This window comes from Hippopotamus amphibius, chromosome 5 (assembly GCF_030028045.1).
Source record: "Hippopotamus amphibius kiboko isolate mHipAmp2 chromosome 5, mHipAmp2.hap2, whole genome shotgun sequence".
NCBI classification, from domain to species: domain Eukaryota; kingdom Metazoa; phylum Chordata; class Mammalia; order Artiodactyla; family Hippopotamidae; genus Hippopotamus; species Hippopotamus amphibius.
In genome coordinates this window covers 67,783,420-67,803,607 of record NC_080190.1, presented here as the reverse complement: position 1 = coordinate 67,803,607, position 20,188 = coordinate 67,783,420, and the positions used below count along the sequence as shown (strand labels likewise).

The 20,188-nt window shown below is 33.7% G+C and overlaps 1 protein-coding gene across 8 annotated transcripts in view; it reads right to left on the bottom strand.

Annotated features, from left to right (window-relative positions):
- Positions 1-20,188, bottom strand: part of HERC4 (HECT and RLD domain containing E3 ubiquitin protein ligase 4) — a 137,453-nt gene that overhangs the window by 100,412 nt on the left and 16,853 nt on the right. For 5 of the 8 annotated variants that reach the window (XR_009053675.1, XM_057734430.1, XM_057734431.1 and 2 more), the window contains exons 3-5: positions 7,084-7,243; positions 1,462-1,551; positions 119-195 (exon numbers count right to left, since the gene is read on the bottom strand). Coding sequence is in view for 7 of the 8 variants with exons in the window: in XM_057734430.1 (XP_057590413.1) it covers positions 119-195; positions 1,462-1,551; positions 7,084-7,243 (327 nt within the window). In the remaining variant the exon portion in view is untranslated. Of the gene's footprint in view, positions 1-118; positions 196-1,461; positions 1,552-6,308; positions 6,351-7,083; positions 7,244-20,188 lie in introns of all 8 variants that reach the window. The other 3 variants (XM_057734433.1, XM_057734435.1, XM_057734432.1) reach the window with 2 other exon arrangements.

Sequence of the window (20,188 nt, the reverse complement as noted above, 5' to 3'; positions counted from 1 at the left end):
AAGGATCAAAAAGAACCAAGACAATCTTTAGTAAGAACGAAGTTGGAGGAATTTCAGTTCAATTAAAGTATCAAGTAATAAAACTGAAAAGGGTGAAGAAAATAACAGCAATACTTACCTTTAGAAAGTGCAAGTGAATGATAGTAACCGCATGCAACCTGTACTATCTGGATATCCGACAAACTTTTAATATTTCTAGAAAATAAGAGAGATCAGGATCAGTTAACTCCTTTTAATAAATGGATCCTGAATGCTATTTATTGACCACCTACTATTTGCAAGTAGCTTCCTTACCAACAGTTCCTTACTAGCAGTTCCTTACTAGCATGACCTAGCAGTTTGTTATCTTTTTTCATACAAGCCCAATTTACCAAAAATTTATGCTAAAATCAGTAAAGAAAATCTAAATATGAAAATAGTTAAGAGGTCTGATGAGAAAACACTTTGAAAGGACAATATTTAAGTATAGTAAACTACGCTCACACCCCACTGCTTTTATAATGCAGATGTTTTTATTATCGAAATTTGAAAAATCTTTAGCTTAAAGTATGAAACTTGGCAATATATCCGTAAAACAAAGGTATATGATCTAATTTGTCAAACACTGGTGTTTGGCCTAGTTTATTATACGTTCTCCTGTATCAGGTTCCTTAAGAACCAACAAGGAGGAGCTTCCTAGGTGGCGCAGTGGTTGAGAATCTGCCTGCCAATGCAGGGGACATGGGTTAGAGCCCTGCTCCAGGAAGATACAACATGCAGCGGAGCAACTAAGCCCGTGCACTACAGCTATTGAGCCTGCGCTTTAGACCCCGTGAGCCACAACTATTGAGCCCATGTGCTGCAACTACTGAAGCCCACACACCTAGAGCCCGTGCTCCGCAACAAGAGAAGCCATGGAAATGAGAAGCCTGTGCACCACAACAAAGAGTAGCCCCACAACAAAGAGTAGCCCCACCCACCGCAACTAAAAAGAAAGCCCGCGCACAGCAAAAGACCCAACACAGCCCATAAAATTAATTAATTAAAAAAAAAAAAAGAACCAACAAGGATTCCTATCATGTGGTGCTACCAATCCACAAATTATGAAACCTATTCCTTTTGGACTATCCTTTTACTTTGCATCTAAATCAGTGATACTAAATTTAATTCTTTACTAGAGAAATTTAATCAATTCATATCTATTATGATCACTGATGGGTTCATATTTCTGTCATCTCATGTTTCTTCGTTATATTTTTTATAGTTTCTTCTTTCCCCCAATTTCTGATTTTTCCTTAACTGCAATGTAATTCTAAAGGCTAACCGTTAAAACATTACAAAAATCAAGTAACTCTGAGCATCAATCATTCCAGGTTTTCTTTATGTAGCTCCCCTTCTCTTGGTCATTCTGCTTTTCCTGAATGAATGTTTTCAAGAAAAAAAGGGATGGGGAAATATAATATGTTTCTTATTTCCCTTTACCTGATACTGCCACCTGACCTGATTCTGCCATATGAGAGTCCGGAGCAAGTTCTGACCAGAGTGTCGATACCCATGATTTTCGGGAGGCAGCTTCAGCAAACCAAATTTTGAGTGGGAAAAAGGAGAGTTACTCTAATTCCATATTATTGTATTAAAAATAATTTTATTTAGTGGATTTACATCCTTAACTACAAAATTGAGAGTTGTACTGCTACCATTTAGCAGAATCCAACAAGTTAACAGGGTCCAATGTACCTTCAGATTTTCAAATATAGCAAAAACCCTTTTTTTTTTTTTTTGCAGTTAGCAAAATCAAATACTGGCAATGCAAAAACAGGAATAAAAAATACATCAATATGTACAGCTGTGCCGAAGTTACTAAACATTTACTGTTACTGCTTATGCACAGTAGCCACATCATACACTGACAAGTGAGCTGTATTAAATACTTTAAAAAGCCAACTGTTTCAAATATCAAGTCCAATTTGCAAGACTAAGTAAAATCTTTTAAAATTCTACATTCTCATAGCACCCTATGTTTTTTCCTTTGCAAGATTTATCTCTATTAATTACTGGTATACTTATTCGTTTAATTATCACTAGCATACTCTGTAAAACAATAAGCTCTGTGAGGGTGGACTATTATTATCTTATATGCATAGAATCCCTAGAACTACCATAGTGCCTGGCAAAAAACATGGGGGAAAAAAAGTATGTGAAGTATCCACTGTTAGAGGATAAGTGAATCTGTAACTTCTTTGAGTTTTTAGTATTAAACTATTCATAAAATTTGCCCCCTAAAAAACTTCTAAATTTGCATAGCAATTTACACTCAGTGACTCTCATTACCAAAATATTATCATACAGCTTAGAATACAACATAAATGCTAATTTCTTTAGTCATGTCTGCTAAAGAGACAAATGAAGATATTCTTCTGTGGCATTACTGTTCTAAAGGAAAAAAAAAACTCTCCTTTCACCTCTCTGGAGATTTAATACACTGAAGATGGGGGGGGGGAGATGAGAGGATATGGTTTCTTGTTTTATTTTGTTAAGCTTTCAGGAATTTAAAACAGAAACAAAAATACTGTGAATAGTAAAATAATTTTTACCATGTTCCATTTTTCCTAAAGAGACAAATTAGAAAATTCTTAATGAAACAAAATTTTACAGAATTCATCAAAAATAATCTTCAATGAGTAAAAAAGATAATGTAAATGTTTTCTGTTTTCAGTTTTTAAAAGGATTCAAACGCAGTTAATAGGAAAGTAAAATAAGCCAGGATAAATTTTGTAAATAAAAAATATATATACACACATACATGAAAATTTTTAATTAATAAGAACTATAAAAAGAAAATCAGAATTCAGATGTCTAGGGTAAACATTTTATAACTGCTTACAAATTTAAAATAACTCCCTAAAGTTTAGAATTCTTATCATTTTTAAATGGGACAACACTAAAATTATTCACTGTAAAGAAAAGAATAATTTCTTTACTGAATCTTGAAAGATGTTTTACATTTGTAAGAAAACAGTTAATAAACTTGAAAATAAGATTTATACACCTCTCCCTTGGGAAGTCGAAGTCAAAACATAAATTGCTGAATATGTGTGCTGTTGTATTGTTACATTTTTTTTCTAACTTAACAGACAGTGGCAATATAAGCAGAAACAGGCATTTCCAATTGTCTGTGAAGGTAAAATTCTTTAACAACTGTTAACAAGGACTAGTGAAAAGTTTATATTATATAATCAAGAATTTGAAGAACTAAAGCATTAAATATTTTGCCAATTTCAAACTCATCAAGATGTATACATTAAATAAGTACAGCTTTTTGAATGCCAATGAAGTGGTTTTAAAAATATATTTTGCCAGTGAAACAATCAACAATTTTCTACTTCCCAATTAAGCCACAACTTTCTTACTGATTTGAGAAAAGTCTTAACACCAACTCTTTGATTTTGAAAAATTTAGGCTAACAACTGATCTAGTCTCTACCATTAAAAACTCTTTAATTTTCTTTTCAATCTGAAATGTTCTGCACTTTCAGATGCTAATATTAGGCAGAAATTGTAATACACTTTTTTTTTTTTTTTTGGCTGTGCCATGTGGCTTGTGTGATCTTAGTTCCCTGATCAGGGATGAATCAGGGCCATGGCAGTGAAAGCGCTGAGCCCTAACCACTGGTCCACCAGGGAATTCTCTATAAGATACTTTTAAAATGGAGTTAAATCAAGAAAATAAATTTTATTTTTGACCAAGGTGACAATTCAAACATGTTTAATTAGTTCCTGTAGCCCAGAAACTGCTGTCCTCACAAGGATCATATTATACCATCCTGTCATAATTTTTTCTTGCAAAGTCCAAAAAACAGAACTTTAAAAAAAAACTATAATTTTATTGCCAACAATTATTTTTCTACTTACATTAAACTAAAAGATAGAAAAATCAGATTAACTTTTTTTTAATAAAGGTATAACATACATCCTACATAAAAAGAAATGACTAGTCAGAAATGCAGGTCCACAGAGACCACTGATATTGAATAAATTGTCTTTCCCCAAGAAGTAATGATTTCAAAACAAAACACAATCAGAAGTAGGAAAAGATTATCAAATAGTAAGAGTTTCAAATATAATCTATTTATTATTAATTTTACATTCATCTTTAATTTTAAAGTGTTGCTTAATTTACATACTCTTATCTACTGACATATAAAAATGGGTTCTGTTCTCAAGGAAATACAGCCTAACATGAATACTCACTTTTCTAATCATTTTTATGAAAATCACAAACACTAATTTTTAAATTCACAGGTCTGAGTTTCCTCCTATATTCTACACGTTTTATTCAAAATGTTGTGAAAGTTATAAAGCTGACTGACATCTCTAAGCACCTAGAAAAAGTCTTACAACTAAAAAAATGATTTGGTGCTCAGATTTAAAAAGAAAAAAAAATCACTGCTGATCTTTCATAAAAATATATTTCTACTGAAAGACTAAATTACCCTTTAAGACATGAAAGTATCAGTAATAACGATATATGTATATCACAACAAATCAGATTAGTCCATGAAAAACTAAGAAGGTTGAACAGGAAAGATGCCTTAAAACACAGCTTGAAATTAATATAGATGTTCAGTAAATACATAAACAGATGTTTAAACCAAAGGACTCAACCAAGATCTCTTATAGGTCCCCATCCAGGTTCATAAAGTCACAAATACATAATTATTGGGCAACCTTCAAATAAACTGTCACATAATAAACTTTTCTCCATATAACTACCTTTCTCTCCATTTACTAATCATCTATGGATTACAGGCTGACTGAAATCTCTTATACCAGAAGTGAACAGCACACACACACACACAAAGTATGAGAATTAAGTGGAGTAAAAATAAGGGAAACTAGACAGTAGTTGCTGTGAATCATGGTTTTGAAAATACTGATTTAGAAAATCTAACATGTAAGTCTCTTTTCAATCCTAAAAACACAAAATTCTTATCATAAATAAAAAATCCCATTCTATAACAATTACTTGTGGAAGGAAATAAAAGCAGTAGAGAATATAACAAATGTGAGATCACTCTGTTTCTATGAATGCTTTGTATTTTGTAGCCAATAGCCAGCTGGGTGCAAATTAACATTTTCTAAAGTAAATCAAAATTGAAATTACTAAAAATTTTCAATTCACTTAGCTTAAGGAAAAAAATTTCTCTCCCAACAGCACCATCATTAAGTGGCACTAAAAGCATAATGGGAAGTGTGCTTGTTATTTAATTGTTCTTGCAGAAGAAACAAAAGGGAAGAAATTTGGGGAGTTTTGTGGAATTTGGTTACAAGTTCAATAAAGAAAACATGTTAATGTGATGTATTCTAAAAGTCTCAATAGACAGTTCATTACTAGAACAAATATAAAATGTCAAACTAAAGATGAAAAAACCTTTTAATATGCTAAAACAAAGCAAATACTTCAAATGTATACTTTAAGTTTTTAAATATATATACGACGGAAGGCTATGAGCTTATTGAAGGAACTAGCTGCCTTCCCTACTTAAAAAACTCATTTCCAATAGTCAGTGGGAAGTTGTTGTATAACAAAGGGAGTCCAGCTCGAGGATGGAAGATGCCTTGGAGGACTGGGGCAGGGAGGGTGGGGGGGACTCGAGGCGGGGGGGTCAGGGAAGGGAGGGAGTACGGGGATGTGTGTATGGAAACAGATGATTGAACCTGGTGTACCCCCCAAAAAATAAAAAAATTATAAAAAAAATAAAAATTCCTTTTTAAAATCAAAAAAAAAAAACCAAAACTCATTTCCAATGATAAGAACTCCTGTTTTTTTTTTTAAGCTCTTTATCGGAATATAATTGGTTTACACTCTTGTACCAGCTTTTGAGGTACACCAAAGTGAATCAGCTGTATTTATACATACACTCCCATATCCCCTCCCTCCCATGACTCCCTCCCACCCTCCCTGTCCTGGCCCTCTAAGGCATCACCCATCATGGAGCTGATCTCCCTTTGTTATACACCAACTTCCCACTAGAGAACTCCTGTTCTCTATTTCTGTTTTCGTTTTGTTTTTTTGCACTGTACAGCTTGTGGGATCTTGGTTCCTGACTTGAACCCACACCCTCAGCAGTGAAAGTGCAGTCCTAACCACTGGACCACAAAGGAATTCCTTCCTGTTCTGCAACACATTTAGTTCCTGTGCTCCATTTCCTTGCCCTAGTAGTTACATCTATTTCTTAAACCAAAACAAATATTATCAATGTTAAACTAAAAACAAAATATCTAAACTTGTATATGCTACCTGGAATAAATCTAAAATTAGTGTAATACCTTGGTTCCCTGCAGAGTTCTCTTTTGTCCCTATAACTATTACTAGGAAAAAACATAACAAGAATTTAAAGAGGCAAGAATTTGTACAATTTTAAATATTAAGCATGAATTAGCATATTAATTATGTATCTAAAAGAACTGGATACTCTTCTTTAAATCTTTATGTTCACACTTACAGTTTTTAATACTTAAAGCAATGGTTATGCCCTATATAAACCTGTAAGACTACAACACTGACGAAGCATTGCTTATTTTTTAATTCTGAAATAATTTCACGATGAATTAGTGGTTAGCATAACAAATTGTGGTCACTGCTATGTAAAAATGTAGAAGTGACTTATTCTTTTTACTCTTTAAGCATGTGGGACTGCTATGTTCAATAAAAATAATAAATAGTAAAAAAAACAAGAGAAAGAAACATGCAGCCAACCAATATTTAATAAATATTTTAATAGCTGAGGTACTCAACACAGTATAATTAACAGTTTAAATCAGTCTTAACCCACTTAAAAATTTTAGTAAGAGAAAATTTACAATAAAGTATGCATTCTCTATGCCTTTTCTTTACAAACATAAATAATTTGGGGAAAATAAGGAGTATATAAAAAATAGCACTCAAATTAAAGGCAAGAACCTACCTAGCAAATGCCTTAAGAATTCAAAGGCAAGAGATAATTAGATGTCAACTCAAATGCCCAGTAGTCAGCAGAATAACTTAGATAACAAATTTATTATAAAAGACTGTTAAAGACCTCTTGTCGGTCACCTTTGTTACCTGGGTACTCTGATACATTCCTCTGATCCTAGCAGGCCAAGTTGTCCATCAGAATCGAGACCCCAAGCATACACCTGGCCCTTGTCATTTAGTGCTAATGTATGGGCTTCTCCACATGAAACAGCTACGATATTTTGGGCATCCAGGGCAACAACCTGCTCTACAGAAATCAAGAAGAGAGACATTAAATTCTAGTTTTCAACTCCCAATAAATATAGAACAATAGTCTTCATCTTGTACAAAAAAGCTAACAAAATGCTGAAATACAGACTAAGTATAATTTCAGTTATTCTGAAAAACCTAACAAATATGTTCCATACAAAATTCTCACTGTGGTAAATACAGATATTCGTCATAGGGCATAATCAATTCAGAATACTTAAGTGACTTGAACATTTGGGGGAAGAAATTAGGGTTTATAAAGATTCTCTCAGAAAGTGCTCTTCATTCAAAGCCATTACCAATAAAAGAAAAGAGGTCAGCTGAAAAGGAATCATTTAAATAACTCAGCTGTTTTTTAACAATAAAATCGTAACTGACATATATATTACCAAATGGCTACTACAATGGAGTAATCCTGAAATTAATGAAATAATCTGAATAAGCAATATCTGATAGGAAACAAATTCTTTACAGATCTCATAAATAAAGCATCTACTAGATATGCTGAGGAAAGAATTGAAAGGCAACGTGATCATAACAAATATATTTAAGTTTATGGTTGCTATTTTAATATCAAAGATACTTGCCCTTCATAAGACTGTCAATAGCCACTGACAAATCAGTAAAGAAAGTGAAATTGCTTCCTTAGTCTCTTAAGATGTTCACTATCAGTTTTATACTAGTACAAGTTTTTAACACACCGTTTAAAATTAACCTTAAAAAAAAAAAAATTAACCTTTTTCAGCCTACTAAGAAAGCTATGTCTTCAATAAACTGAAAGTCTCTTGTTGCAGAGCTGTTAAAACTGAATCAAGGTTTCTTCAGAAGCACATTTTAGCTCAATGTACAAATGCAAGCTGTTCAATAATAAAGCAGATTACATCAAAGAAGTCTGAATTCTTATGTACAGAGAAATTCAAATTGTATCTGGATTACTTATTCTGCACTTTGGGGTGGGAGGTTAGCCCTTACATAGCCTCCAGGAATCTGTATAACTCTAATGATACATTATTTTAAGTACTTACCTTACAGTACTACAACTTAACTCATTAAGTTGATGAATAGTACATGGAAGTTCATTATACTAATCTCTCACTTTTTGTGTATATTTTGTATACATGTTGCTACAAGATTATATTGTAGAAACATAAGAAAGAAAAACATATATAGCACATTGCCTCCCCTCCCTCCCAAAAAATTAAGAAAAAGGACTTAAAAGTATGGCATCAAAAAACATTCCCATAAACCTTAATAATGAAGAAAAAGGTAAAATGCACAAGAGTTCTGTTAATCTTTCACAGAGGCCCCTGAAATGAGTCAATGTCTCTCCAAAACAATCCTCAAAAGAAATGTAGTAAAGAGCAGAAAATGAAAGGATGACAAGAAGGATGAATAAGACTGGTTGGTTCAACAATAGTATACAAAGGGTACTTAAATTAGATAGCAATGGCTGTAAAATCAACGGCACCAAAAATCCAAGAAACAAAGAAGAAACAATCATTCTTAACAAACACTAGTATTTGCTGTAAACCTTGCGTGCTCCAAGCACTAGACACACAAAGATAAATAAAACAGAGTTCTAGTCCTCAAGGAGTTTACAGTCTATAGAAAAACAAGTGACATAAGGAGTGTTATTAAATGCAAAGGTAAAGATAATACAAAAGGCACCAGGGGAACATGAGATACTTTTTAAAGCCCTGAAAGATACTAGGAAGAATTGTGGAAGATAATGACACTAAACTAAGTAGGTGAGGAAAGAGGAAGAGATTCCATGCACCCATTAAAGAAAATTCAAATTATTTCTTCAAATACAGCAAAACAAACTAAAAGCAATGTGAAAAGAAATAACCTCCCTAATATTTAAAGACTAACAGACTAACTAGGAGGAAAAAGAGCAATAATTCAATGAAAAATGTGCAAAAGATGTGAACTGATAGTTCACACAAAAAAGAAACAGAAATGGCCCTTAATCCTATGTAAAGATGTTCCACTTCACTGATGAGAGAAATGAAAATTCAAACTACACTGAAAAGGTTATAATATGTTCACTTAGAAAATTCATAAAGCCATACACTTTTAATTTGCATACTTAATTATAAAAGTTTACATTTATCAAAAAAATGAGAAGACAAGCCACTGACTGGGAGAAAATATCTGCAAAATACATATCTAATAAAGGACTTATCAAAAACAAAAACCCTCTTAAAACTCAACTCATAAGAAAATAACCCAATTAGAAAACAACACAAAAGACCTGAGCTGACAACACATCAAGGAGACATAAAGATGGCATGTAACCATATGAAGGCATGCTGTACATCATATATCAACAGGGAATTGCAAATTTAAATGAGATACCACTATAAATTTCAAAACACTGACAATACCAAATGCTACTGAGGATACAGAGTGACAATAACGCTCATTCACTGCTCACTGGGCATGCAAAATGGTACACTTTGGAAGACAGTTTGACAGTTTCTTACAAAATGAACCCTACCACTGTTCGCTTTCGTATTTACTCTAAGGAGCTGAAAGCTTACATCCACACGGATGTTTATAGCATCTTTATTCATAATCGCCAAAACTCAGAAGCAATCAAAATGTCCTTCAGTAAGTGAATGGATAAACTGTGGTATATCCAGACAGAGGAATATTATTCAGTGCTTAAAAGAAATGAGCTATCAAGCCACGAAAACACATGGAGAAAACAAATGCACATTACTAAGTGAAAGAAGCCAATCTGAAAAGGCTACAAAATGTATGATCCAACCATATGACATTCTGGAAAAGGCAAAAACTTTGGAGACAGTAAAAAGATTATTGGTTGCTTGGAGTTAGAGGGAGGGAGGGATGGACAGGCAGAACAGAGGGGATTTTTAGGGTAGTGAAACTATTCTGTATAATACTACTACTATTCTGTGTAATACTAAGTACCATTACGCAGTTGTCAAAATACACTGAATGTACAACACAGAGCGAATGCTAACGTAAACTATGGACTCTGGATGACAATGATGTGTCAATGCAGGTTCTTTAATGGTAATAAACATACCACTGTGGTACAGGCTGTGGAAAGTGGGGGAGGTTATATATGTGTAGTATAGAGTATTTGGAACTCTGTACTTTCTTCTCAATTTTGCTGTGAACTTAAAACTGCTCTTAAAAAGTTTATTAATTAAAAAAAAGTTTATTTATAAAAAAAACACGCACACCAAGATAACATTTTTCATCTCGTAAAAATCCAAAAGTTTTGCCAATTTCCCAATGTTAATAAATTCCAATCACTCTAAGAAGTATGTTACTGAAAAAAATTCCAATAAAAAAAATCCAAAAGTTTGATAATAACCTGTTGGGGGAAAAGGCACTCCTGTATATCAGTAGTGGGAGTACAAAATAGAACCACCTTTATGGAAAACAATGTGGCAAAACCTAATAAAACATATGCAATTACCTTTTGGATCTAGCAATTCCATAACCTGCAAATACATCTAAGTACTAAAGGGCAGCAGAATATGCCAACCCAAAATATGCCACTTTGGCATGAGGATTATTTTGAGCTGAAGGCCATTAAGAAGAAAAGCTCTCTGCTCTCCTCCTATGTGCCTAAAAGTAGGGCATAATTTGTAAAAGCGTCCTGCCTTCCCTCCCTACCAGGAAGGACCGGAGTTAATCACTAGAGATAGCTCTAGACCCTTATCAGCTCAGAGACAGCACGAGGAGAAACTACTTAACAAACTTTACTAACTAGCCCTTATCTTTAAGTTCCCCCACATATTTAGCTTCCCCAAATTTGCCACCCCAGAAACTCAAAGTCCTTTTTGTCTTGTTACTCCTCTATTTTTCTTTTGTTAAGATGCTATATAAGCGTATGTTCTACTACCCTCCTGAGTTAGTCATTACTGAGTGCTCCTGCATGTAAACTCAAGGCAATAAACTTCTGCTTTGTTTTTCTCCTTGTTTATCTGTCCTTTGTTTAGACAGGACCTAGCTGGAGAACCTAGGAGGGTAGAGTACAAATACTATGTGCGTGTATGAGAATGTGTATTTACGTATAGTTGCAGTATTGTATAAAATAACAAAAAACTAGAAATAGTCCAAGTACTCATCAATAAAGGATTCCATCCACACACTGGCATACTATGCTCTGAAAAAACAAAGAGGAAATGGTACATGCTGATATGGAAAGATCTCAAGGATATATTATCAAAGGAGAAAAAAAAAATCAAGATGTGGAATAATGTACATGATTTGCTATTTTTTGTATAAGGAAGAGGAAAGAATATGTACATCTACATAAAGAAACTTTGAAAAAAACAAAAAACTAATAAACACAGTTGCCTGTTGGGTACATGGGTAGAGGGGGAAGAGGCTGGTCAAATGTAAGAGCAAACCTTCTCAATATGTATTTATATTATTTTGATTTTTGAACCATGTGACTATACTGTCTATTCAAAATTAAAATAATTTTAAAAATTAAATATAACATTAGAGAAAATAGTTAAAGCAATGTATCAAAACTAATGTTTTCACTTTAAAATTGAACTGAGCTCTTTAATTTTTTTCTACATACTAAAAACTCAAGATAAATAATTTTGGTTCTTTCAGAATCTGAGCCCCATCAAATTACTAAGATATCTATTTTGAGAATGAATAACTACTTCAGAAATGTATTATTAAAGAAACATAAATAGTTGTATGTTTTGGGAATATACTCAATACAGGCTTTTCAGACAACAAATATACAAACTGATAAGTTCTCTGCACAATTTTTAAAAATTACTTATTTTTTCCAAATTGCTAATCAAAATGAAAAACCTCAACCCTTCCCCCCAATATGCTAGAAAGTTAGATCGATGTTATATTGAGACATTTCACATCCAGGTCAAATTCAGGTCAAATGCTGGAAACAAATTGGTTTGCAAAGAGAGTCAATGATAAGCAAGAATGAAGGGGAAATAAATGAATCCAGAAAAAGAAACCAAAAAATTCACTACAAAACCTGGCTTAGGGACTTCCTAGGTGGCACAGTGGGTAAGAATCCGCCTGCCAATGCAGGGGACACAGGTTCCATCCCTGCTCCAGGAAGATACCACATGCCGCAGAGCAACTAAGCCCATGCGCCACAACTATTGAGCCTGCACTCTAGAGCCCGTGAGCCACAACTATTGAGCCCATGTGCTGCAACTACTGAAGCCCACGCGCCTAGAGCCCGTGCTCTACAAGAGAAGCCACCGCAATGAGAAGGCCGTACACCAAACGAAGAGTATCCTCCGCTCGCCGCAACTAGAGAAAGCCCATGTGCAGCAACAAAGACCCAAAACAGCCAATAAAATAAATACATAAATAAATTTACTTAAAAAAAAAAGTGAATTCTTTAAAAAAAAAAAAAAAAAAACCTGGCTTAATAATGCCCTGTATGAGAAAGACAAAAAAAAAAAATCAGAATTCATACCAAACCTAACAACCAACATTTTTTCAGTGTTCACTATGTACCAGGTACTATGCTAACTCAAAGTTTTAATCACCAAGCTACATTTGCCTTTCAAGGCCAAGGAACACAGAAAAGGGAGGGATAAGTGGGGATTAAATTCACTTTAATTCAGGTTGAGTATGGCTATATAAAGGAAAAGGACAGAAAACAAAAGAAAAACTTGTCAAGCAAGCCCATTAAAAAACAACTGATTCTTTGATAAATGGGAGCTACGAGAAGGTGTTAGAATTATGAACGTCTGATGCTAAACTTGTTAGAAAAGTTTTAACAACACATGATCATTACAATTGACTGTAATTCATAAACAAGGTATTTTCTTAAAAAAATACAAATACATACAGATACAAATATGTGGCAAAATGTTAACTATTGGTCATTGTGCTATTCTTACAACTTTTCTTATGCTTCAAAACGTTCATATAAAAAGTTTAAGTAACACTGTTCATTTCAGTATTTATGGTTCATAATATTTCTCTTCAGGGGAAGAAAGAAATGAACATTCAGTTTGGGGAGGCACAAAAAGGCAAAGAAAACTTAAGCAGAGGAGACTGTCTTTAGAAAGGCAGAAAAAAAAATACATTTTTCAGAGATAGGAGCAAAAACAGAAAAGATAAAGAACTAGAGAGATGTAACATATCCATCTTGTAAATACTGATGGCAGATATGTTCCAAATACAAAGCTAATAGGTCTTAGCTCATCATTACTTCTGGTCTTACACTTGTATTGTTAAAATGCAATATTTTGACAACTGATGGTGCATCATTTTATTAAGGAGAAAAAGGCCATCTTCTTTGCTCCATAAACACAAAACATTGTCATTTTTATATTTGTAAAAACCAATTAAAATGTTCAACCTATTGACACTTTTCATTTCTACATCATTTCCTCCCAATTACCTCTGTATGCACCTCTGACTTCAGCACCTGTTCACTAACAAACTGCATCAAATAAATTTTGCTGCAGAAACATCATAAAAGAAGAAAGAATACAGTTGCACATCCTTTTAGCAGCACAGAATAGGTCCAGGTTCTTATTGTAAAATGTTACATGATAAAATCCTTCCACTTCAACAGGTAACTGAATAAGAACCTATTTCCTTTGGGATCTAACAAATATGTTCATCAATTCCCAAGTTTCTGAAAATTCATGTAGAATATCATCTCCAGACTCCCTCTTTAAGAATTCACTTACATGATCAATTTCACCATATTCATACAGTGGTGTATCTACATTCACCTTCTGATTTGTCTCATAATTATGAACATGTTCCTCTGTCAGTTTTCTTCTCTTTGCCATTATGGACAGAAAAAAAAAATTTTTTTCATTCTCAACTCTGGTTAATGAAAGGTACAAAGAGAAAAATAACTACAAAAACAGTGACTCCAAACTTCTTTCACACTTTCTTGAAAGATAATGCAAAACTCTGCACAATGTATGAAGAAAAGAATGCTAAATATGATAATTTATTTCACCACTGCACCACCCTTCTAGGAAACCCCATCACTATTCTAATTTTTAGTCTTTTTTAGTCTAGTTGGGAATACATTCATTCTCGTTATTCACAGTAGTTATGTTCCATAAAGTCACCACAAATACTTATTTAGCAAATACTGAATCACTGCCCCCAAGGAAAATACAAGATTAGGTTGCTACAAGCCACTAATCACAACATTTCATCAACCAATCAATTCATAACCTTGTTTTATGTGTTTCCATTTAAAGACATCTTAATTATATTGTTGATTCACTAACACTGAATTCACAGCCAACAGCACTGTAAACTCATGACAATGAATTTTTCTCTAAGGCATGTCACAGCCATCTTGCACTCAGGAACACTAGACAGCACCTCAGCAGTATGCTTGGGGGCCATTTTAAACAGTGAAAACACCAATGAAAAGTACAAAAATGCAAAAAATGTGGCACTAAATGTACCACAAAAAGGATATATTATAACAGGAAGGCAAAACACTGTTTTGTTAAACCTCAGTTGGGGATCTACACATCGGAAGACTCGTATTTTGCAGCTCTGCATGTGTGCATGTCCAGGAATGGCCATGAAAAGCTCCCTGAGTACTGACTATGAAAACAGTACACATAAACACTTGTTCCTAGACAACCAATCACAAAATATACAAGGTGGTCTATTAAGAGTCTTGCTAAATGGGTTTTAACCTGATAAGATACAATCACCACTAACAGCATGCTCTGAGAACCTTGTAAACAGTAAAAAATGTGTTGTGTTTTGGGTATAAAGGTAATATTATAGAAATACCATTAGTAATATTCACAACTAGCATCTCTTAAAAGTTGCATCTTATTCAAAATTCTGAAACAGCTATTTGAAGGAAAATATAAACCTTATTGTGTTACTCTGTATCCTCTTTCATCTACAGATCTCAAAATCTTGTTGTTTTGGGATAAACTGGGTTACCCCCAAATTCATATGCTGAAAGTCCTAATCCCCAGTACGCAGAATGTGACCTTACTTGGAAAAATGGTCATCGAGGATGTACTTAGTTAAGATGAGGTCATATGGGAGTAGGATAAGCCCTTAATCTGACCTGTGTCCTAATAAAAGAGGAAATACGGTCACAGACCAGCACACAAACAGAATGCACGTGAAAGACTGCCTATTATCACCAGCATACTACCAGAAGCTAAGAGAGAGGCCTGGAACAGATCCTTCCTTCATAACCTTTAGAAGGAACTAACACTGCGGACACCTTGATGCTGGATTTCTAGCCTCCAGAACTGTGACATAATACACTTCTGTTACTTAAGCCACCCAGTTTGTGGTACTTTGTTACGGCACCCCTAGAAAACAAACACACTTAAATAAATATTTTAGGGTTCAAAACATTCCTGTCAAGTTAGCCACGTAACTACCATCTGTTTTAAAGGTGATCCACAGAAATAAATAACTTATTCTGACTAATTCAATCACAGATAAATTTGATTTTGAAATTCAGAAGTTTCTAGTTCAAATTACATTATTTTCATGCCAAACAATTTTTTAAATGGCCAAAAAAAAAAATGTACACAAAACTGGCAAAAGACACATTCCTCTAAACAATCTTTAAAATATGGTGCCAAAAAAAAAAAAAAAAACCTGAAAAAAAAAAAAAAACTTTTTAGAGAGCAAGAGCAACTTGGCAATATATGTTACAATTCTAAACATGCATACCCTCTGACCCAGAAACTTTCCTTTTGGGAAACAACAATAACAACAACAGGAAGTAATGTGATTTCCAGTAACAAGTAAGTAACTTATAGAATATCCATGTAATAGAAATTGGTGATTTTATTAAAATGAATGTCTATACAGTATAACATGAAAAGATAAAAATATATTAAATGAAAAAGCAAACCACAGAACTTCATGTGTATGTGTACAGGATTATGTATTTTAATATAGGTATAAAAGATGAAAATATAAACAAATAGTAGCAGTCATCTTTAGGATGTAGGGGGAAAAGTGGCTTCCACTTTTTAAATCATACATTTCTGTAACTTTTAAAAAGTTATAGAGATGTATTATTTCGGTAATCAGGAAAAAGAAAGGATTTGTTTTTAAGACATAAGAAGTCCCCAAATTATAAGTGATCCCAAACCCCACAGGAACAATGTCCTTTGTTTCCCCAAATCAAAATATTAGGGAAATAACTAACCTGGACTGGTAAATTTTCTTCTCTAGGAAACAGTGGCTATAGTCAAGTATTGTTTATATTTAAAATGTGATATATAGTTAAGTTAAATGCTGCTCACAAATATCTATCCTAAGCTTTCTGGAACCAATAAAGCAAGAGAGCTAAACATGCCAGGATAGGTGATGGGTGGAGATAAATTCTGACACTCAAATGTATAACTCCAATTAATTTTTCTATAGAAAATGTTACAAAGGTCAGTTAAATATAATTATTGATAGAAGATTACACTTAGGTATAATGTGTTTTAAAGACTGGTTTGAAAAACCTATTTATGCTATCTAACTATTTCCATGAGCAAAGAAAAATTTAGTTTTGAAAAAACACCATTCATAAATCAGGGACTATCTGATATAAAAGTACTATTACCAAGCATGATCAAAGTCCACAATTAACCTTAACTCTTGATATGGTACATGAGTTTAATGAAGTTCTACATATATCTTTAATATTAAAAAAAAACTCCATTCAATAGTTTGAACGACTGTTCAATGTTTTATACAAAGAAAATTTTTGTTGATGTTTTATGCTGAAGTTATCAGTGTCTAAAAAACAATAGCTATGAACAAGCACAGCCAGAAGGAATATACTTTGTGAAAAGCTAATTTTAAGAAGCTCCATTTCGATTACTCAGTAAATGTTTAATTCAGCCAGAGCTTAAGTTTCAAAATCCTCTGCCTACCATGCCTCACTAGTTGCTATAAATATAGATTTTCCTCTTCCCTTCTCTCTGAATAACTCAAAACTCCAACTAGAGCAATGCAAAGTTCAATTAACATCCATCTCTAGAAAGTTAATGTTCACAAGATGCTATATTATGAAATTAAAAAGGTACTGTGTAACTCCATTCTTGTATAAAAATATATCATGCACAGGCCCAATATATTACAGAGAAGAGACTGAAAAAATAAATACTGAATTGTCAGCACTGATTATCTACTTCTGGGATTTTTTTCTTCTTTTATGGTTCTTTAATTGTTTAACTGAACAAGTGAATGTGTAGCTGAAGCATTTTATGATTCTGATTTTTTAAAAGATGAAAACATTAATCACTTGGGATTAGTGAATAACACCAGTAAATCATTCAGAATGCTTTTTTTACTTTAATCACACTGCTAATTTTGTGATAGAGATAACAAATAACCAAATGGCTACTTCATTCAAGGCATGTTATTTCCCTATTCCTAAAGTAAAATTATTGTTTACTGACACTTTTTAAAGGATCTCTAATATAATCACACAATGATCATCATAAAATATATTAAGAAAAAATTAAGAATTAAATAAAACTAAAACATAAAATATTTAATGAAAATGCTTATTCTCTAAAATTATTACCAATAATTATCAATATGAATTTGGAATGGTACAACTCATAGTCATGAAAACATTTTAATCAGTTCTCTGATAAAACCAAAAGTTAATACACAGTAACTCATGTCTCAGTTGATAGCCCACAATAATGTTCATATGGAGATGTAACTAGATTAAAAAATTCTTTTTAATGGATATGTTTACAAGTCCATACCTCTTATGCGTTCTTATCCACACACAGGTATACAATTAACATACACAGAGTGCTTAGTATGTGCCCAGCACTGTGCTAAGCCCTTTATTTAATCTCATTTAATCCTCATAACACCATGAGGCAGGTGCACCATCATCCCTACTTCACAGATAAAGGCACTAAGATATAAACATTTCCCTAATGATTTAACTGTTGTCTTTTTGTTAATAATACTTAAACAACAGGTTATGTCTCAATAATTTATTTTCAAAATATACTTAAAAGTATATAAATACTTAGGGCTTTAGAGTATTTTTTTTTTAATTTTTTTAGGAAAGACCTTTCTGAATGATTAGGAACTGCTGAAATTGCTTTGAAGAGGAAAGGAGGAGTAAAATTGAAAAATAAAGACTCCTACAAAAATATAATATCAAATAGCTGCTTTACTTCAATTTCTTTTTAAAACTAGCAAGAATGAACCCTCAGAATATATTAGCAGTTTCTGTTCTGTGTTTTCTTAGATTCTTTTCTGTATATTTGGCATTCATTCATCAGAGACAATTATATTAACTATATTTTCTTACTTCCTATATTCTTGATGCTGACCCAGGAATGGTGGGAGGAGTGGCTTACAGCCACCAGAAGTCTCGGCCCCTCCCAGGACTAGCTAATTCCTAAAGATAACAACTCGCCTACCAACATGCCTTTCATAGGCAAACTGACCAAATCCAGAGTTTATTCTACCAACTATCTGCTTATCTAACTCTCACACACTAAACCAGTATTTCCCCTACTTTAAATCATCCCAGGGCCAGGTACCAGGAAACAAGAAACCAACCCTACAGACCAAAGCCTGGAGGAATTAATCAAACTAGCCAATTCTAAACTGTTAATTCTGCCCAGTTTGCCTTTCCCAGGAAAACCTCAATAAAGGCTACAACCCTAAGATCTCCCCTGAGCTCTTGTTTTCTGCCTCCTGACGACCCTTGTATCTTCCCTGGCAGCTCTGTGTGGCATGCAGTGACCTCCTCTCTCTGGAACCAGTGAGCGTAATAAACTTCCAAGACTCATTCTTTTTTCCCCTTGTGGCCACAATGACTTTACCATACCATATCCAACATGTACATTCTTAGAACAGTTATAAATTTTAAAACTTTGGTTATAAAGTAGCTGATGGCCACAAACTCATCAAAATGAGAATCTACCTATAATTTTCTTCCCTTCCTACAGCACATCCAATAAAACAGCCATCATGTGTTCATTCAACAAACACCCCTGTGTTCCTTCTGTGTGTACCATAATTATTGTCACTTAAGTGATAAAGATACATAAGACAAGGTTTTGAACCTCCAGGAACTGACATGGTAGAGAAGACTTTTATCCAAATAATTATATAATAGGAAGACAGCAATGCAACTTATTAATTTACTGAATGCCAGATAACTATGCTCAATACTGCACAAAACATATGACTTGAGCTCTTACAAGAGAGACCAGGGAGATGTAGGCGATGGCACTTCATCTGGGCAATACTCAAGAGACAGAAACAGGGCTTCCCTGGTGGTGGAGAATCCGCCTGCCAATGCATTGGACACAGGTTCAATCCCTGGGCCAGGAAGATCCCACAAGCCACAGAGCAACTAAGCCCGCACTCAGCAACAAGAGAAGCCACCGCAATAAGAAGCCTGTGCAACGCAAGGAAGAGTAGCCCCTGCTCGCCACAATTAGAGAAAGCCTGAGTGCAGCAACCAAGACCCAATATAGCCAAATATAAAAATATATATATATAAAAGAGAGACAGAAACAGAAATATGCCTTAGAAAGATTAAAGAAAGATGGATTGGAACAGGGAGATCATTTAGAAAACTATTGCCACAATTCTTGCATAGACTAGTAATGATCTAATGAGAATAAAAACATAATTTTAGACTGAGAGGGGCCCAAGGGTTTAAAGTAACTAACTCAAGGTCACACACTCACCCATTTGCAAAGGAAATGAAAAGACAGAACAAGAGACTTACTGAGGAAAGAGTAAGATTTGGCAACTGAGTCAATGTTGGTGCTACAGGTTGGGAAGCAGAACCTAAGGTAAATCTAAGGTTTGAACCTAAGTGAATTTAAGAAGCATTAATAAACAAGGAAGAGCAGCTGTTTTTGCAGTTTGTTTTACAGAGATGGAGATAGCTAATTCACAGTACAATGGTTTCCACTTAAACTGTTCCTTTTTTGTTCTT